The sequence below is a fragment of the Cygnus atratus genome, chromosome 2 (genome assembly GCF_013377495.2).
Source record: "Cygnus atratus isolate AKBS03 ecotype Queensland, Australia chromosome 2, CAtr_DNAZoo_HiC_assembly, whole genome shotgun sequence".
NCBI classification, from domain to species: domain Eukaryota; kingdom Metazoa; phylum Chordata; class Aves; order Anseriformes; family Anatidae; genus Cygnus; species Cygnus atratus.
In genome coordinates this window covers 107412468-107429384 of record NC_066363.1, presented here as the reverse complement: position 1 = coordinate 107429384, position 16917 = coordinate 107412468, and the positions used below count along the sequence as shown (strand labels likewise).

At 45.4% G+C, this 16917-nt stretch overlaps 1 protein-coding gene across 5 annotated transcripts in view; it reads left to right on the top strand.

The window, feature by feature from the left end:
* Positions 1–3416: 3416 nt before the first annotated feature.
* PTPRM (protein tyrosine phosphatase receptor type M) overlaps positions 3417–16917 on the top strand; it is a 476211-nt gene continuing 462710 nt past the window's right edge. For 3 of the 5 annotated variants that reach the window (XM_035564160.2, XM_035564159.2, XM_035564158.2), the window contains exon 1: positions 3418–3749. In XM_035564160.2, coding sequence (XP_035420053.1) covers positions 3677–3749 — 73 coding nt within the window. In that variant the 5' untranslated portion in view covers positions 3418–3676. Of the gene's footprint in view, positions 3750–16917 lie in introns of all 5 variants that reach the window. The other 2 variants (XM_050708960.1, XM_035564162.2) reach the window with 1 other exon arrangement.

Here is a 16917-nt window from a genome sequence, read left to right as displayed (position 1 = left end):
CTTTCCTCCAACACTCGAAAATAAGTCTTCACCTTTCTATTTGTGCTGTAACATGAGCAAGAGAGTGTTCCTGCTTCATATCATTATAGAAAGGGTGACTTCATGCTATGGATTATACAGGATGGCTATGTTGTCTTATGGAATTTGAGATATGTTTACTCGTTCTTGTGCCAGTAATATAGAATGAACAGCACTGTGAATATCATTAGTGCCTTAAAGGAAAATTAACAGCTAAACAGATGAACGCAGTATGTATAATTTTAAGGATATACATATGCCTCCCGTAAAAACTTTTCCTTGACATTGGTGAAGTTCTTGTTTCTCTGTCCACATAATGATAAGCTTTCGGATCTTGGACCTCTCTAACCAACAGTACTTACACTTCTCTATCAGTTTAGAAATTTCAAAAATCATTTTTCAAAAGTAGCTCAGAGATTTGGAATATTGGAAATGGATCTGCAAGACAGTGATTAGGCACGCTGGGCAACTGAACCATTCCAGTTTCTGTAATAAACAGTGCAATTATTCATCATTTATCATCAACTTGTTTAATTTACCTCCAGTGGGAAATATAAAAAAATCCACATTTAAAAATAAAGCAAAAAACTTGCAATAAAGGTTTTGTGCATTTCTTATCAGGCTACATCAAAATCTAGAAAACAGATTGTAATGCCAACTTCCATATTCATTTTTCTCCTTATCCTATGTCTTACTACTCGACTGCCTCATTCTTTGACACCTTTCAACAGGAATAATCAATGATCTTCTACATTCTTGAGCAGAAATGTGTGTTTGGGGGGAACTGTCATCAGGTATTTGAGATGATCCAGTTCAAGAACAGATGCAAATTATCTGTTTGCCAATAAGAAACAATCAGTAAAATTATTTTATTTTCTGCAGATGCTTCCAATCCTCTTCCAAGTCACAGCTTAGCTCTTAACGAATTCTCCTGGTTTTCCTGGAGCCAAACCACTAGCGAATATGTTTTATGCCTAAAGTTTTCTTGATGTTCTAATTCTTTTTTGTACTGTTCCTGGACTGTTTTCATACACACTCCAGTATCAAAACTCAGTGAAACACAGCTAATGATTACTGATCAGTCATGTGTGACCAGTGTTTTCTGTTGTTGTCTTAGCTATTCCCCAGAGCTTAACTGTTTCGTTGATTTATTGTATTTAAAACAGAATGATTATGTCTTTGAAGGTCAATGACTTTATCCCTACTGCTTCTGTAACTGTGACCACTCTTACCTACTCTTTCACAGAACTTGGTGACTCTCTGTATCATCCCCTGTAAACTAACATTGGATAGCAGTGGATATAGGCACGGAGTTTTCATTTCCCTGTCAAAAAGATAGGGTCGGAATTAAGGTTGTATGTCTGAACATGATACTTTATCACATTGTGTTAAGACTGACATTAGCCAATCAGAGCTATATTTTTTGTTTCTGGACACTATGACTAGAGAGAAGTCATCATTAGCATAAACACTAGTTTAATTTAACTGTAGATTTTTTAGTGTATATTAGTAGATACATTTGAAAATTAAGTTTACCATAAATTAAATTACTTATGAGACTTATTAAGTTTTTTAAAACAGTTTTGTAGTTACACAAGGAACATTTACAAGACTAGCTACAGTTTCTAATTTAGAGATGCTGTAACTGCAGCTTTTAGAGAGCATACAATTTGCATAAATTATGCATGGGAGAAAAAAAAAAGTAGAATTATTATCAAAAAAAAAAAAGAGAAAAGAAAAAAGAAAATAGCATAGGTTATCAAGGTCTGAGGGGATTACGAACTTTTCTGGGGGGAGGTGGGAGGCGCAGACAACTAGGAAATTCCAGGCAATTAATAGACGAAGAAAATGCTCACAATTCAAAGGAAAAGTCTGACGTCAGGAAACACAACAATTAATGCTATTCTGCCCCCTTGTGTTAACTTTGGAGGTAGCTGCCTTTACACCCCACACATCTGAAAAAGTTCACGTCCCTTCGCAGAGATTGCATCACGTAAAAAATGCATTGCTAAAACACAGTGTCCTGACAACAGAGAGGCTGGGGGCTTGCAGGAGGTGATAGAGCTGAAGGCCTAACTTTGAAGAGGACGTATTATGTGTAAATATAATACAGGATATGAATACATCTTTGATATGCGTTATAAGTTGCAGAACTGCATGGGGGATGGGTAAAGACTTCAGTTGCAACGAGATTGAAGCTAACTATACATAAGAGTATCATAAAAAACAGAGGACCTGCTCTGGAGAAAACAGAGGACGCAGAACCCGAGCTTTTGTGTTTTTTTTTTTTTTTTTTAATTTGCCAGCTCAAACCCTTAATTGCAGCATTATTTTGATTCTTGTTTTTACCGTTTTGTTTGTGACCCCGGGGAGTAAAACAGGCGTTAAATTTGGCCTGCCACCTGCACCTGAAATAAATAAATAAATAAAGCTTTAACTGAAAGTGATAGCCAACAAAAATATTTCCACCTTTAGAAGTCAAGTTCGGAAAGAAAAGGTTTAAAACCAATAAACACATTATTGCAGTGTCTAAAGGTTAGGGACTCCAGGAGCTGAATCCCCCAAACGGACAGGGCTGCGGGGCAGCCGCACTTCTCGGGCGGCGCGGAGTAAAAAGCCCGGGACCCTCAGTGTGCGAGGAACGAAAGGCAGCTCCGTTTCGAAGAGATTTTCCTCTCACGGTTTGACGTGTGGACCCGCCGAGGCCATTTTCCACCCCAGGCTGGGCAGCAGGCGCTGTGGGGCCGGCGGCTGACAGGGCGGGCGGGCTGACAGGGGCGGGCGGGCTGACAGGGGCGCCCTACCCACCCGGGGCGAGGCGCTCAACTTTCAGGGGACCCGTTTGGGGTCTCCGTCCCCCGGCAGCAGCCCGCTGCCAGCTTTCATCGACGACTGGGTCGCGGCCACGAGCAGCGGCTGTAGGAAAAAAACAAAACAAAGCACAACGCTGACGGAAAAACCCTGCTTTCCCTTCTTTTACAGTTACCCGTTCCTGCCCCGCTGTGCCTCGGCGCTGCGCCAGAGCACGGGGCAAACGGAGAGCAAGGCCGCTGCCCCTGTCCCCATCCCTGTCCCCGTCCCTGTCCCCGTCCCCGTCCCAGTCCCCGTCCCCGGGACATGGGCTGCGGGGCGGGCGCCCCTCGCGCTTCGTCCCCCGCCGGTCGCGACCCCGAAGCCGCCCGCGGCGCCCAGCCCGCGCCGCCTCGCCCTCTAGCGGGGCCGAGCGGCGCCGCCGCCGGCTGGGCGTGACTTTCCCCGCTCCCTTCAGCCCGCCCGCCTGCCGGGGGGGACCGCGAGTCAGTAAGGGAGCCGAGCTCAACCGGGACCGGCGGCGGCGCCGGGCGGGGAGACGCCGGCATTACGGGTGCCCCCCCACCCCCCCGGGCTCCGGGCTCCGGGCAGCGGCGGGGACGCGGCCCCCGGTGCGAGGGCAGCGGCCGGAGGAAGGCACCGCGGGCTCCCGGCGCCCCTCTCCCGGCGCCCCGAAAAGCCAAGGGGGACGAGGAGCGGACAGAGCAGCTCCGGGGAGCCCGGAGGGGGAGTCCCAGCCGCCCCCTCCCCGCCTGCCCCAGCGGCTGGAGGGGGGCGAGGGGGGAGCCTCCTACTTTGGCAAACACTTTGGCACTTCGCTGGATCCGCGGCAGGAAGGGGTGGAAATATGGGGAAAGTTGGAACTTGCCTGGTTACTTTGGCCGGACTTTTGCTGGCAGCGGGAGCGCAGACGTTCACAGGTAAGGGGCCGCCGCCCGCGGTGGCCGGGGGCGACGGGGACACACTTTGCCTTGGATTTCTCTCTCCTTCAGACCCCCCCGGCGGGGCTGACACTTCGCAGCCGCTTTGTACGCGGGGGGAAAAAAAGTGTCTGAAGGCGGCGGAGAGGGACGAGGAGGAGAGGGACGAGGAGGAGGAGGCGGCGGGCGGGATGCCGCTGGCGTGCGCCCTGACGGGAAGGGCGCCGAGGGGAAGGGCGAGCGGCCGGCGGGGTCGGGTCGGGCCGTGCCCCGCTCGGGCTGCGGCTCTTCCCCGCATCCCCCTTCCCAAAAGTTTCCCTCTAACCCCTGCCGAGGAGGCTGAGGGGCGAGGGGAGCCCCCCACGGGCAGCCCCCGGCGTCGGGCGGCCGCGACACGGCGGGGCGCAGCCCCGGCTTTGGGGGACCCCCCCGTGTGTGGGGGTGTCGGGGCTCGCAGCCGGCGGACTGGCGATCCCCTCTTCCCTCGGGTCCTCGGGTGGGTTTTCGCAGCCCCCCGCTGCTCCCCCGTCCTATTTCCGTGCCGAAGAAACCCGTAATTTTAGACGGGAATCCGGATTGTGAAATCCCCTTCGCAGCGAAGCGGGCCGAGCTCGCTTCAGGGGGGTTGGGGGGGTTGTCGTGGGTTGCTTCCAGCACGAAGTTGCTGCAAAGTACGGTAGAGAAATTGAAGACATCTGGTCCTCAGCTCATGCGAACTGCGCTTCGGTGGGGAGCGAGACTTCTGGCTTAGCTGGGTGCGCAGGCTGCTGGATATTTTGTACGCACGCATTGCTTCCATGCAGCTCTGTGGGTAAAGCAAGTTTTAGGGGTGGGAGCTCGTGGTCTGCTTTTAGACTAGTTTTAAAAAAATACGGGTTTATGTTATGTCCCAGGGACCTTTTGTGTATGCAGCTGCATTTCCCTTAAATTCTCTACAGCGTTTTTACTGCAGATGAGACAGAGGGCTCCCGAGCAGAGGGATGTTTTGCACCGAGGTGATATATACGAATGATGAAATCTTTTCCAAATACTCGTGTTAGGACAAAGCTGTGCTCTGTAGTGAATTATGGAACTGAACTCATGTATATTAGCCCTATAACTCATTAATATTGGAAGTCTAGTGTCCGAGCTTCAGTGAGAGCTCTTCCTTTATGAAGACAAACCCGTAACTCACTGCTGACCAGCACAAACTCTTGTACTTCTTGTTTAAAGTTGAGCTAGGGCAACTCTTCTTCTGGATATGTAAGTGACTTGCATGTGGGATACGCTGATGCTATACTGGAGTCAGCATTTAAGTGCCATTCATGTTGTGTTCATTTCCATTGCCACACACGGTCGTAGAAAACACAAACAATTCAGTGATGCCCTTAGGTGGATTTACTGACTTGCGCATCCAGTTATTGCACAAGGCGATTCCAGCACCTCCAAAGCTCTGAGGGAGAGACACCACGATCTCCACACTGAAACGGGATTGCAGAGGGTGCCATGGGATGCAGCATCTGGCCTGCTCTCTCCCCATGCGTCCATATGTGCATGGATGTTAAATATTGAATGGAAAGCTTATCCGTGAAGAGGTGTGTGCATTGTTTTTTATTTTTTTATTTTTTTTTTTTAAATATCAATTCCTGGTACTCAGACCAAAATTGATGAAATTTCCATTTTTGTACTTTACCATCTGAAGTGCATGCCTGGGAGTCATTTTTGCCTAGGGGAAAAAAATTGCTGTTGCTTTTGTTAAATGTGATGCATCAGTGTCATAGAAATTAAATTACACAAAAATCCGTCCTTGAGCTGGGCAGTTAGTTTTTGTACTAGCCGTCCCTTGTTGCTGATGGGGGTTGTATGAATAACCTGCCAAAAGTTTAAAAAAGGAATTGAAAAAAAAGGAAAGAAAGAAAACCAACTCCACACATATTTGAAGCAAAGAATAGCAGTGGGTGAGTTAAGTCATCTTTGGCATTTCTAGTTCCATTTTTATTTTTACCCTTTCCTGAAATGATTGATTTATTTGACAGAGATTAGTTCTAACATTACCTTCAGCTATTGTTTTATTTGAGTTTCTTATTTAGAGAATAATCACGCTGAAAGATCATATCTTGGCTTTTTAAGGCCTGGAAGCTTTCAAGTAATCTTTTGAAAGCAGCTTAACAGTTAATAACAATGAGATTTTCTCTGAGTCCTTAACTAAAGAATTTAAAATTCTGGACTCATTGGTTCAAGAAGCAAATGCTTTCAAGAATTTGAATTCAAGAGATGTTGCTGAAAGCACTGTCTTATATGGACAGTGCTGCTTATTTTAGAAAGTTTTTAAAAGTAGCTGGGGTCTTTCTGCGAGAACAGATTGCTTGTTCCTGAGAAACTCTAGCAGACGTAAGTTAGATTTTTTTTTTATTTAATGATTTTAGCATGTATGTCATTAAGTGGGGCCATGTGAAGACTGAAGGCTAACGTTACAAAGTGCCTGAGCTGTGTTGGTGTCATCCTCTGCCTGAGTATTCCTGCGGTATTCCTTCTGCCATCTCGCCGGGAGCTTATGCAGGCAAGGGGAGGTGATGCGCTCCTGCAAGGGATCTAGGTCAAACACAGAGATGTGGAAAGTTAGAAGGGACACTGTAAGCCTAAATATTAGGTCTTCTATAAAATGAGAGGTCTGGATGTAATGAGTTCTGTCAAATACCAGCACGGGTAACTGAAATTGAAGGCAAGGAGATGTGTAATAGAATGCAGAAACTGTGTTTTTACAAAGGCGTTGTGCTCAGATTGATTTAAATTTGCACACAGCCTGAATCCTGAAATTGGTACTTCTTGCTTATAACCTGAGTCTGACCTAGAGAGGCCTATTATTAGAGCGCTCTATTCTCTTTTGCTATAGAAAGCAATAAGGCTGTGTATTAACACATTCTTCTTGCGGTGCTGGATTTAAAAGTTTTACTTCTTCTGCAAAGGGATGGCCTGCAAGTGCTTGGAGGAGTGATTTTGTGCCAGGACTAGCGGTGCTTATAAGGAGAAGAACAGGAGGGAAAGTGCTGTACAAAAACTGCAAATTATTTTTCTTAGGGACTAGTAAAGGTTTTCCATGGAGAATAGTAGTCCTCAAGCTATTTTATGGGCTTAAAATATAAACCTTGCTTTCTAAATAGATGCTGTGCCTCATCTTCCCCTGTTTTGGTTTTGGGTGTAGGCACTCTGAAGGCAAGAATCCCACTTTCCTAAAACAAATGTAAGGAAGAAACGTGACATGCTAAAGTTGGAACTTACCGTGATGATGCTGATGGTTGGTGACAGCAAAGAGGGAGGATGAAAAGAAAGAAGATGGGTTACGTCTTCACAGGTCCAGTCCCAGCTGAAGTGAAGCTTCTGGCAATCGGAGAAATGTGTAGAAACCAAAAACTTTCTGGTGTAATTTACTCATCTTAAAGAGGTTTGTCAGAGTGTTCAGGGTCTGTATTTGGAAGCCTTTGATAGCTATTCTGATCATTTTGCCAGCAAAGAGCCGTAGGTTTGTTTTATATCTTATTTTAACAAATTCTGCTTTTTTCTGCACTGCTCATTCCACCTGCGAGCCCGTATCCCAGCACTCGCGAGGGAAGCGAGGTGTGCTGGTGGAAGCACAGCGGTACCAGCACCTGCAGCAGTTGTCAGCTCGTCAGCACGACTGTTCAGCTGAACTTCCTAGCCTCGACGTGGCCTTGCTGAGCAGCCAGCTGCGGGAGAAGATGCCCAAACCAAACGCCTCGCTGTCAGAGGCTTTTGCTGCTCCTACTACAGCTCTGATTTCCGTAGGTGAATGACTCTATTTGGGTTTACACCCAGGAGTAACTGCATTTAAAACAGTCCAAGTTAGTGGAAGAAAGGTGAAGGATCAGGTTTGAATAGGTCTGTATTTTTAAGCACTTTTGGCAGTTTGGAGCTTGAAATAAAGTTTGTGTTTCCCCGTAAACTAGGACGTACTCGAGAATGCATCCAGTTAAATGAGAGTCTGGGCTTTGGAAGCATCGGGGTTTGTCAAAAAAGAAACCGTTGTGGTGGGGTTTGCTTTTTATATTGGTGAGCTATTCTGGTGTCAAAAGTTAGTAATGAAGCCATGCCAGAAATTAAAAATAAACCTTTCAGAAGATTACAAGGATGTAAAAACACTGAAAAAATCCTGTGGTGTTTCTTTGGTCTCTCAATTCAGTGGTCATCAGAATTCGTGCGGAAAATAGATTACAGTGTCCTGAAACAATATAGCAGTATATAATTTACAGAAAATAATCTGTTTAGTGCTCGCAGAAGGTGCTAGATTGACAACTAGAGAGACAGATTCCTCAAACTCATCACGACACAAGTTAGGACAGAGAGAGGAAGCTTCTGGTCTCCATCTCAGTGACTGGTGAGGTGAGCACAGTAGGTGTAGGATTAATGGGACGAAGTCTGGTGGTGTGGTGAGGTCAGGACCTGGGAACTGATCCTCTACTTCGCACCTTGCACTTTCATCCTGAAGGAAAGATCACTTCAGAGCGCTGCCTCTTGTGTTTAAAGCTTATTAGTACCATTGTCAAACACTTATTTAGGGTAGCTACATCATTAAGTTTTAAAGGTGTTTCCACAGAACATGATATGCTTTTATGAGCCTTTCAGCTCCCAAGTGTGTAAATAAGTGGGTTTGAAAGTTTTCCCAGGAATAAATTGTTTATTAGTGAGTGAGTGCACCTGAATTACCTTAATTCTCCTCAATTTCTGTAGGAAAAATTGAGAGTCCTCTTTCTTTCATCTGAGTTTGCTGATAATTTCCAAATGTGTATTTCTGATTTAATATGTAATGCTCTCAATGTATCGAAAAGCATTTCAGGAAAACAAAACCGATCTGGAGCATATGGTAATATGTTTTTTTTTTTAAAAAAAAAAAAAAAAACAAAAACAAAAAAACAAAGTTTAGTAATAAATTTTACTCTGTTGCTTTCCTCGCCCCCTCTGTTCACTTCTTTCTGCTTTTGTAGGGCACGAACACTTGTGCCTTCGTGGGTTTGCCTGCTGTGCTCTGCTGCTGATCACTAGGTGTAGCTGCATCTCTAAATCCACTTTTCTAAGTGGAAAAAGAGGAAGGGCTGGAAGCTGGGCTTTTCCTTGAATGTCAGGATGTTTGGAACTTGGGAGGTGTGGAAATATTTGATGAATTTTTGTGACCTAGAGAATTTGAAGCCACTGGTGGCTTGTTTGCACCAGTTTGCTTATAACACAAATGAACTTTTCATTATGTATAAAAAGGCTGATTTCAGTATCACTGTTACTGCAGCACTCATTCAGCCTTCTGTTGCATACTGCAATAAAATGCATGAAATTACAAAGAAATTGTTAGTGCTTTCCTAGTGGCTTAAATGCGGGGGTAATAGCTACAGAGGTGTGATAAAGCTGTATCTTAACCATCTCGATTGATCTGTAGGTATGTCTTAAAGAAAAGGCTCAGTGTTGTGTGAGTTAAGACCTTGATAATGTGTCGTGGGGGGACCTCTGCTCCACTCAAAGGAATTATTTTCGGAAAGGATGTTGCTGTCAGGGGAATTCTGTACTGATTTTTGGAAGAGCCTTGTGTTGTGGCAATTAAAGGGCACGTCACTGCCTTTAATATTGCGAGGAGTTACAGAGAGTAAGCCCTCACCCATGCTTTAAAAATGAAGAAAAGACATTTTTATGCCCAGGTTTCTGAGAGTAATGGTAAAAGTGAAGGTGTATTTATGCCTGTAACACATACTCATGTCCAGAAGCTGCAGGGAATAGGGAAGAAGTGGCTCAGCCATTTCACTCTGCATGCCCCTTAGCCACATGAGGAGCAGTGGTAGCAAAGAAAGTAATAACCGCATTTGTTCAGACAAAAGCAGGGGAGCATTAGCAGGAAGGAGCTCTGAAAGCAGGTGAGCATTGTGGTGTTTGGGGAGAAGGGTGGGAAGGAAGGCACGACACTGTGTGAAAGAGTGTAAGAAGTGAATCTTACTGGAAGGGAAAATACCCTAGGAAAAAGCTGAAGTCGTAAAGGCAGTTAAATGGCATCTGGAAAACATAAATGGATTTATATTTACTCACATTTTCTTATTTTTGTCATCTTTGTTTTGAACACACTTGTCTTGTTAATTTATTCAAGGCTTGAACATGTCTTCTGACAGCTTTACATAGCAATATTTGGTTATCTTTGCACATATGATTAAGTGTAATGATGTTAATGAAACTTTATTTTTTTTCCCTGTGGAATGGTGTGAAACCCAGATTTCTCACATTTCTCATATGAGCAAGGTGGTTTTTCCTTTTTTTTTTCTTCTTTTTTTTCCCCTTCTTCCCCTACATGTGTGTAATCTGCCCTGATTTCAAGAGCAGCAAGTTTTGGTTACAGTAGGGATTTTGGAAGGGGAGCTTGACAGCTTGAACCCTATCACCACTTTATCCCCAATTCTAAAATCCAGTATTGTTTGACTCCTTATTCTATTCAGTTATTTCATTATTCTGTGACTGTCAAAAACACTTTTGTCTGTGGCCCTTTGTTGTAATTCTGCAATGCATAATGGTAGGCTGATTAGATGAAATAGTGGTTTTTAGTTTTGCTGACGAGATTGTTCTGTAAGACTGAATATTATGGGAGTTTCTGTGCTCTTCCAGGTAGGTGGACAGCGGACTGGCAATGCCCTGGGGTTTTTGCCATGGAGTTGTTCTTACAGGTAAACAAAGAGAGTGGCTTTTCACATCTGTGCTTCTGGTGAGTATAGACTGGACTGGATGATGAGCATCGCTGTAGTTGTGCGTATGCTTGTAACCTATGCAGTAGTTCATGTCGTGCTCACAGCAGAGGTAGTTGGGGGAGCTTTTTCTTTTTCCCCCTCTCCACTTGATGTTAACGACTCCCATATCTTGGGAGCTGATGCTCTGTAATTCTGCCATGGCTAGTCCTGCAGTCTGTGATCACTAAAGCGGTCACCTGCACGCACACCTTACAGTTCCAGTTGGGAAGCCTGTGCAGTTTCTGCGGGTACGTAGAGAAAACAGATCTGGCAGCAGTCTGTTTTTTCACAACCGGAGATCACATCCCAGGCAGAGGCTGAGATCTCCCAAAAGGATTCACGTTGTCCCCTACCTGCGTAGAGTCTCACCTGTGGTATTTTCAAGTTCATGGCTTTTCCCAGCTTTAACATACGCTTCTGCTAACAGCTGCAAACAACCACGAAAGTCGGTTTCCATCTCCGTGAGCTGCGTTAGGCCCCAAATCAGACACAACTGTTCTTGCTGTAGCTGTTTGCTATGCTTATTCTCGCTTCTTACGGGATGAGTGAATTTGTTTTGTTTGAACAGACAGATTTCATTATTATCCTTCTGCTTCTGGTAAATAAAATTACAACAAGAAGCCCAGTGTTTCCTAACAACTCCACGATCTGTTCAGCGTGTGCTCACGCACTTGGTAGGAACTTGCTTGAGTGAGGAAATGCATTTGTTTCAAGGTTCAACCCCGCTTGCCAACTGCATAGGACTATGCATAATTTATTGCAATTACTATGATATTTCTATCACAGGGTGTAATTCAATATCAACATCACTCTGATCACAATTTTTTGGAAGCTATTTGTATTTTGATAGTGTAAATCTCTTTTTCCTTCTCTGCTTTAAGATGTGCCGTATGATCTTAACCAGGAAATGTTTTCCCCGCACTGCGGGACTTTTTGAGCCTGGAAGTTTTTTCTGGCTCCACATTGGGATGACATAGTGGAACACGAAGTGCGCTGCCGGAGCACAGCATGCAAAAGACAGATGCATATTGTAATTTCTGTTGCTTGGTGATCAGAGCTCCTGCGTAGGTGTGGGAGACCTGGATTTAAGTGCATGCTCTGGCGTTTGGCTGTGGCATGGGTGAGCATTGTCGTAGGCTGTCTTTTCTGTTCTTTTTTGGTGGGTTCAGTTTTGACCATGGTTGAAGTGTTCTTTTTTTTTTTTTTTTTAACTGACAGTTAAGAACCCCTGAATGTATTTAGAGAACACTTAGAGCAGCCATCGGCTGTCACCTATAACTTCAGTCTTGCCCAGAAACTCAACAGTGTACTTAAATACTGTCACATATTTAGGAGATGAAGACAGTTGTGGACATTTGCAGGAAGTGTAGTACTCAGTGGGGTAGTTTTTATGCTAATGGCTGAGAATCGCTTTAGCCTTTTTTCCTCTAATGTTCCATTTTCTGAATTCTGCAGAGCAGATGAAGATTATTTTACAAAGCACCGCATACAACACTTTAATATAAGCACTTTACATAACACATCACTTCAGCTGTTTTTCTTTTTAACTTCTGCAGAAACAGCTATTACCGAAGTCATTTCTCAGCTAGGTAAGATAAATTGTTGTCCCAGTGATAATTTGGAGGCACCATGCAGTTGATGCCCTCTTCCCTGTGTCTGAGGGATGTCATCTCGATTCGGTCCTAGCTCAGGAGGAAGCCTCCGCAAGCACTTCTCCGAGCACCTTCCTCACGGTGAGCACCTTTCTGAACATGAAAGCAACCTTCTCGGGCTAGGTCTGCGGGTGTCGTAGGGAACCAGCAAAACCAAAACACAATTAAAGTTAATATTTATTCACAAACCTCAGAAGGTTGGCAGTGAGAGCTGGAAGCCGGTACGTTGCCCAATGTTACTATGCTCTGTTTATAGTGACAGCAAAGCACGTGGATTGAGACCACACGTAAAGTTCATGAGGTGTGTTTTATTTATTTTTACTTGAAGAGTTGTTGTTAGAATTGCCTACATAAGTCTGGGCTAGTAAGGGATTTATGTGAATTAGCCTGGCATTTTCATTTGGGCATTTGGAAACTACAGGGGTTTCAGTATTTACTTTTAGTGTTTGAGGAAAGCACGCGCCCTTTAGAACAAATACGCAGTGAAATTGCATAGGGCCCAGAAGCCCAAGACGAGTTGAAATACACTCCTCACAAATTAAAAACTGCCTTCCACAGCAACAGTGCAGCAACAGGAGCAGTGGATTGGGGTTTTTTGAGGTCTTACAGAAACTCCAGAGCCGGATCTTTTCCAAACGCTTAACAGAAAGGCAGTTTGTCCGGTGCTTCTTTGCATCTTGACTATTGGAGAGTTCAGCATTACCCACATCAGACACCCCACACAGCTGTGAAAAAGGTGTGAATGTTAAAAGACTGAAAATGTTCCTCAGGTTGAACCTGGTGTGTAGATTATGCATGCAGTGAAATGAAAGGAAGGTGTGGGGAGCTGGGAGTCGGCCTCTTCTCACAGATGACCAGTGATAGGACTAGGGGGAATGGCCTCAAGTTGCACCAGGGGAGGTTCAGGTTGGAAATGAGGAGACATTTCTTCTCAGAAAGAGCAGTCAGGCATTGGGACGGGTTGCCCAGGGAGGTGGTGGAGTGACTGTCCCTGGGGGTGTTCAAGGAGAGGTTGGACGTGGTGCTTGGGGACCTGGTTTAGTGGGTGACATTGGTGGTAGGGTGATGGTTAGACCAGATGATCCTGGAGGTCTTTTCCAACCTTAATGATTCTGCGATTCTGTGACTATTCCTTAGCTACTTCTGCTGCAGTTTCAGCTGCAGGCGGACAGCCGTGTGACTGCGTGGCCTGAAGCAGCGGGCCTGCCCGTGAGGAGTGTGCCTGCCAGCCTCAGCCGCCTGTCCCACTGTCAGTCCCCTGGCAGCTGTGGGGTCTCCACTGCAGACAGGATTGAGGTGGGTGGAGGGTTGAAGCCACAGTTACTGCGTATAAGGACTGTCTGGGCTGTGTCTGGTTGTGTCGCCTTGGTCACTTCAAGGGGAATTAGGCTATGTGAGCTGCATGCATTTGCTGCTCTTGAAATTCCTTCGCTGATTTCTTGAAGAGAAACATACAATCATTAGAAATGTATGTCCTCAGTTTGGAAGGTACCTGTTATGACTCCGTGGGGCACGGAAACTGAAAGCAGCTGCCTGCTTGTTCTGGTGTCAGGCAGGAGCCACCAGGTGCTGGGTTTAGACTGCAGCGTGGAAGCTTGTGTTTTGAAAGTTACTGCTTCCGTGTCAGTCCTGTTGTGGTTGTTGCAAACCTTCAGTCGGTTTCTGATGCACAGCCCAAACTTGCAGACTTTGCACTGAAAACTGTCCATACTTGTGAAGATCTCAGTTTTAAGAATGAATACAGATTCGCAGCTTCCTGAATTGGTCCACGGTAAATCTGCCTCGGTGAAGTAGTGTCTGGCAGACTTGTTTGCTCGTGGTGGGTGGATCGCAGGAGCTTTGGGAGCCACTCACCTCCTGTAAGTGAGGAATCTCACATTTCCAGAACTGGCTCTGGAAGTCTTCACAGCCTGCAAGAGTGCTGTGCTAGATTTACAGCCGTTAGAAATGAATTCTGGCTCGTCTGTCAGAAGATGTGTATTTCCAGACTTTTTGAAGGGGAACTGCAGAAAAGTCAGGTCTATGTGCGAGCAGCTGCCGTTGAACAAATAACGTGATATTCACCAGTAGCCCCATTCACATGATTTCAGTGCTTTGACTCTACGCAGTGGTCTAGCAATAAAAGGAAGAATTGCCCAATTACAGTAATCTGCTAGAGCTGTGTACTCTGGAATTTTGTGCAGAGCAAGAGGGAGGGCTCTTACCTGCTCGCAGTTCTGGCTAAAATTGCACTTTAACACCATCCATTCCCCAGCAAATAACATACATATTTAACAAAGCTGTTAACCACCAGGCCACCTTTAAGAGTATATTGCTGAGCTGCCCCCTTCTGCGCTCTCTCCACCTCCTTTTCCATGCTCAGGCCTGCCCCCATCCCCATTCTCCATCATCAGGAGCCCCGTGTCCTCCTCTGCTGCCTCTTCTGAGGGCAGCCGTGACCCCAAGGCTGGAGGACGATGCCCGGACACTTTGGGGATCAACGTGCACAACTGACAAGGGCACGTAGCCTCTGGGGGTTGCCACAAAAGCTTGGGGACAGACATCCTGGCTGCCTGCTTATTATTCATACCAAGAAGGCTTATTATTATCATTATTTTTTTTTTCTGAGGCAAATTAGATCAGACTGGTCCCGTGCATGTATTACGACACATGCCAGCAGAGCGTGTGGTTATGAGTAAGTGGTGTAAGCGAGCGGGGTTTAAGTTTTGCTTTGCTTTGCGCGGAGAGCAGTCACGGTGAACAGTTCATAGCAACAGCAGGCACTGCTAGTGGAGAATGCGATCCCGTGGCCAGATTTAGATTTCAGACCAGATGGACGTTATTCATAATATTATTTGGGTGTTAATGGTTTTTACTAGAGTGCAAAATAAACTGCTTAAGTTTTTTTTTTTCCCTATTTGTTCTTCAAGCTAAAAAGAACTAGCTTGGCACTATTAATACTGGCACTATTTATATAAACACGAGCTCAAAAATTAAAGATGAATATGGTTGGGTTGGAGCATGCGATATAATTAATTACCAAGAGCTTCTGATGGCATAGTAATTGCAGGTAATCAGGTGTTGCACAAGTCAGCATGAACACCCTGATATCAGCATTTTGTAGAAACGGAGCTACATGCACAGCCTTCTGAAAAACTCATCTGGCATCCTTTTCTTCATGGACAGCGTGCCATCAGGCAGTATGCTAGAGGTATCAGCTCTTGGCTGAATCTTTTTAGTACTGATTAGGTGAAGGGGAAGATGCAGAGTCTTGCATTACATAAACCTGCTTCCTTTCTTAAACACAGAATAAACATTGTATGCAAACCTTTAAGAAGAATTGTTGTCTCTTTATTCGAGTCCTGGAATTAAATGCTGTATTTAAGCCAAGGTAGTGATGTATGTGCGTGTTCTCCATGTCGATGGGTTAATTTTGGTAATAATTTTTATGTGTGGTTAAAATGCATATAAATACATACGCAGTAAATGTGTATGCTGTGTATTCTATGCCGTCTTGAGAGACAATTCTGCAAGTTCATATTTCTACCAGCTTAAACTGGGCTTTCGGACGAGCTCGAGAGTTCCCAGTCGGTACAGACGATGTGCAGATGATCAGCGTGGTTCCTGCTGATGAAGGTTGGGTGTGCCAGCAGGATGCTGCCTGCGGTGCCCCGCGTGTTGTCCCGTGCAGAAGCTGAAGTGCCCAGTTGGAGCAGCCAAGGTCTCGCCCCTTATCGAGAGCGTAAGGTTCCTTCTTAATCCTCATACGGCTGCTGTCTCTGCTGGAGTGTTAATAGATAGTCTAATTTGTGAGCTAAATTACTAATTGTATTATGAGTCTAAACCTTATTAAGCCTTTTGTGTGGAATTAGATCACAGAGCTTTGGGAAGCTGAATCCTGCTTGGGTTCAGTCTCCTCCCTTTGAAGAGGGGAGGAAGCCTGCCTGGCGTTTTCAGAGCTGCACAGCCCTGAACTCTTCTGCTGCCATCTGTGTCGGTGACAGGATCGTAAGTTTGAAAAGCAGGGTGGCTTTGAGAATAGGCCCTCAAGTGGGGTCTCAGTTACCCGAAGGCAGCGACATGCTGCATTTAGCTGAGCTGAGGCCAGGGCTGGAATATAAACGAGTCACTCTGAGCTTGTGTACACGCGCTGCATGGAGGTTCAGCTGTACGGGAGTTGCTGAAATCCTGCAAAAGCTTTCGAATGGCTGCAGTTATCCATCAGGATGGGGTTTGGTAGAGGTATACTCGTGTAAGAGTTCACCTAGAAGAACTCTTAGTAATCTAATTTGAGCGGCTTATTAAAGTTATTTCTGGAGGTGTTCATAGCCACCTAGAGCTGGAGAACGCTTCCCCTGTCGCTCAGCTGTGCTGCCGGATTTCAGGAGCCCTCCTCAGCTGTTCCTCTGCGAGTTCAGCCGGGTCAACTGAGGCTGTTCTCAGAGGCGGTTCGCGCTCTCCACTCTGCTTTTGCACTGGAGTGAGTGTGCTAATGCAGCCCAGCTGGAGACGGAGCCGATTGCCTCCAGCAGTGGATCAGTAATAAATAAACAAAGGGGGACTTGATGGATTTTTGACACCCCTTGCAATACATTTTTATGTTCATCTGCAAGATGGCTGGGAACTGTTGTGCCTTTGATGCGGGAATGTTGCACCCGTGGCAGTTCATAGTCTTTCAGAGAAGACGTTCACATTTACTCTCCATATTTTCCTGTATGTACCCGATATGCATTTCCAGTGGTATCAAGTTTTACTCTGTAATTCCCCACGATAAGCTGCTGTGAGGAACTG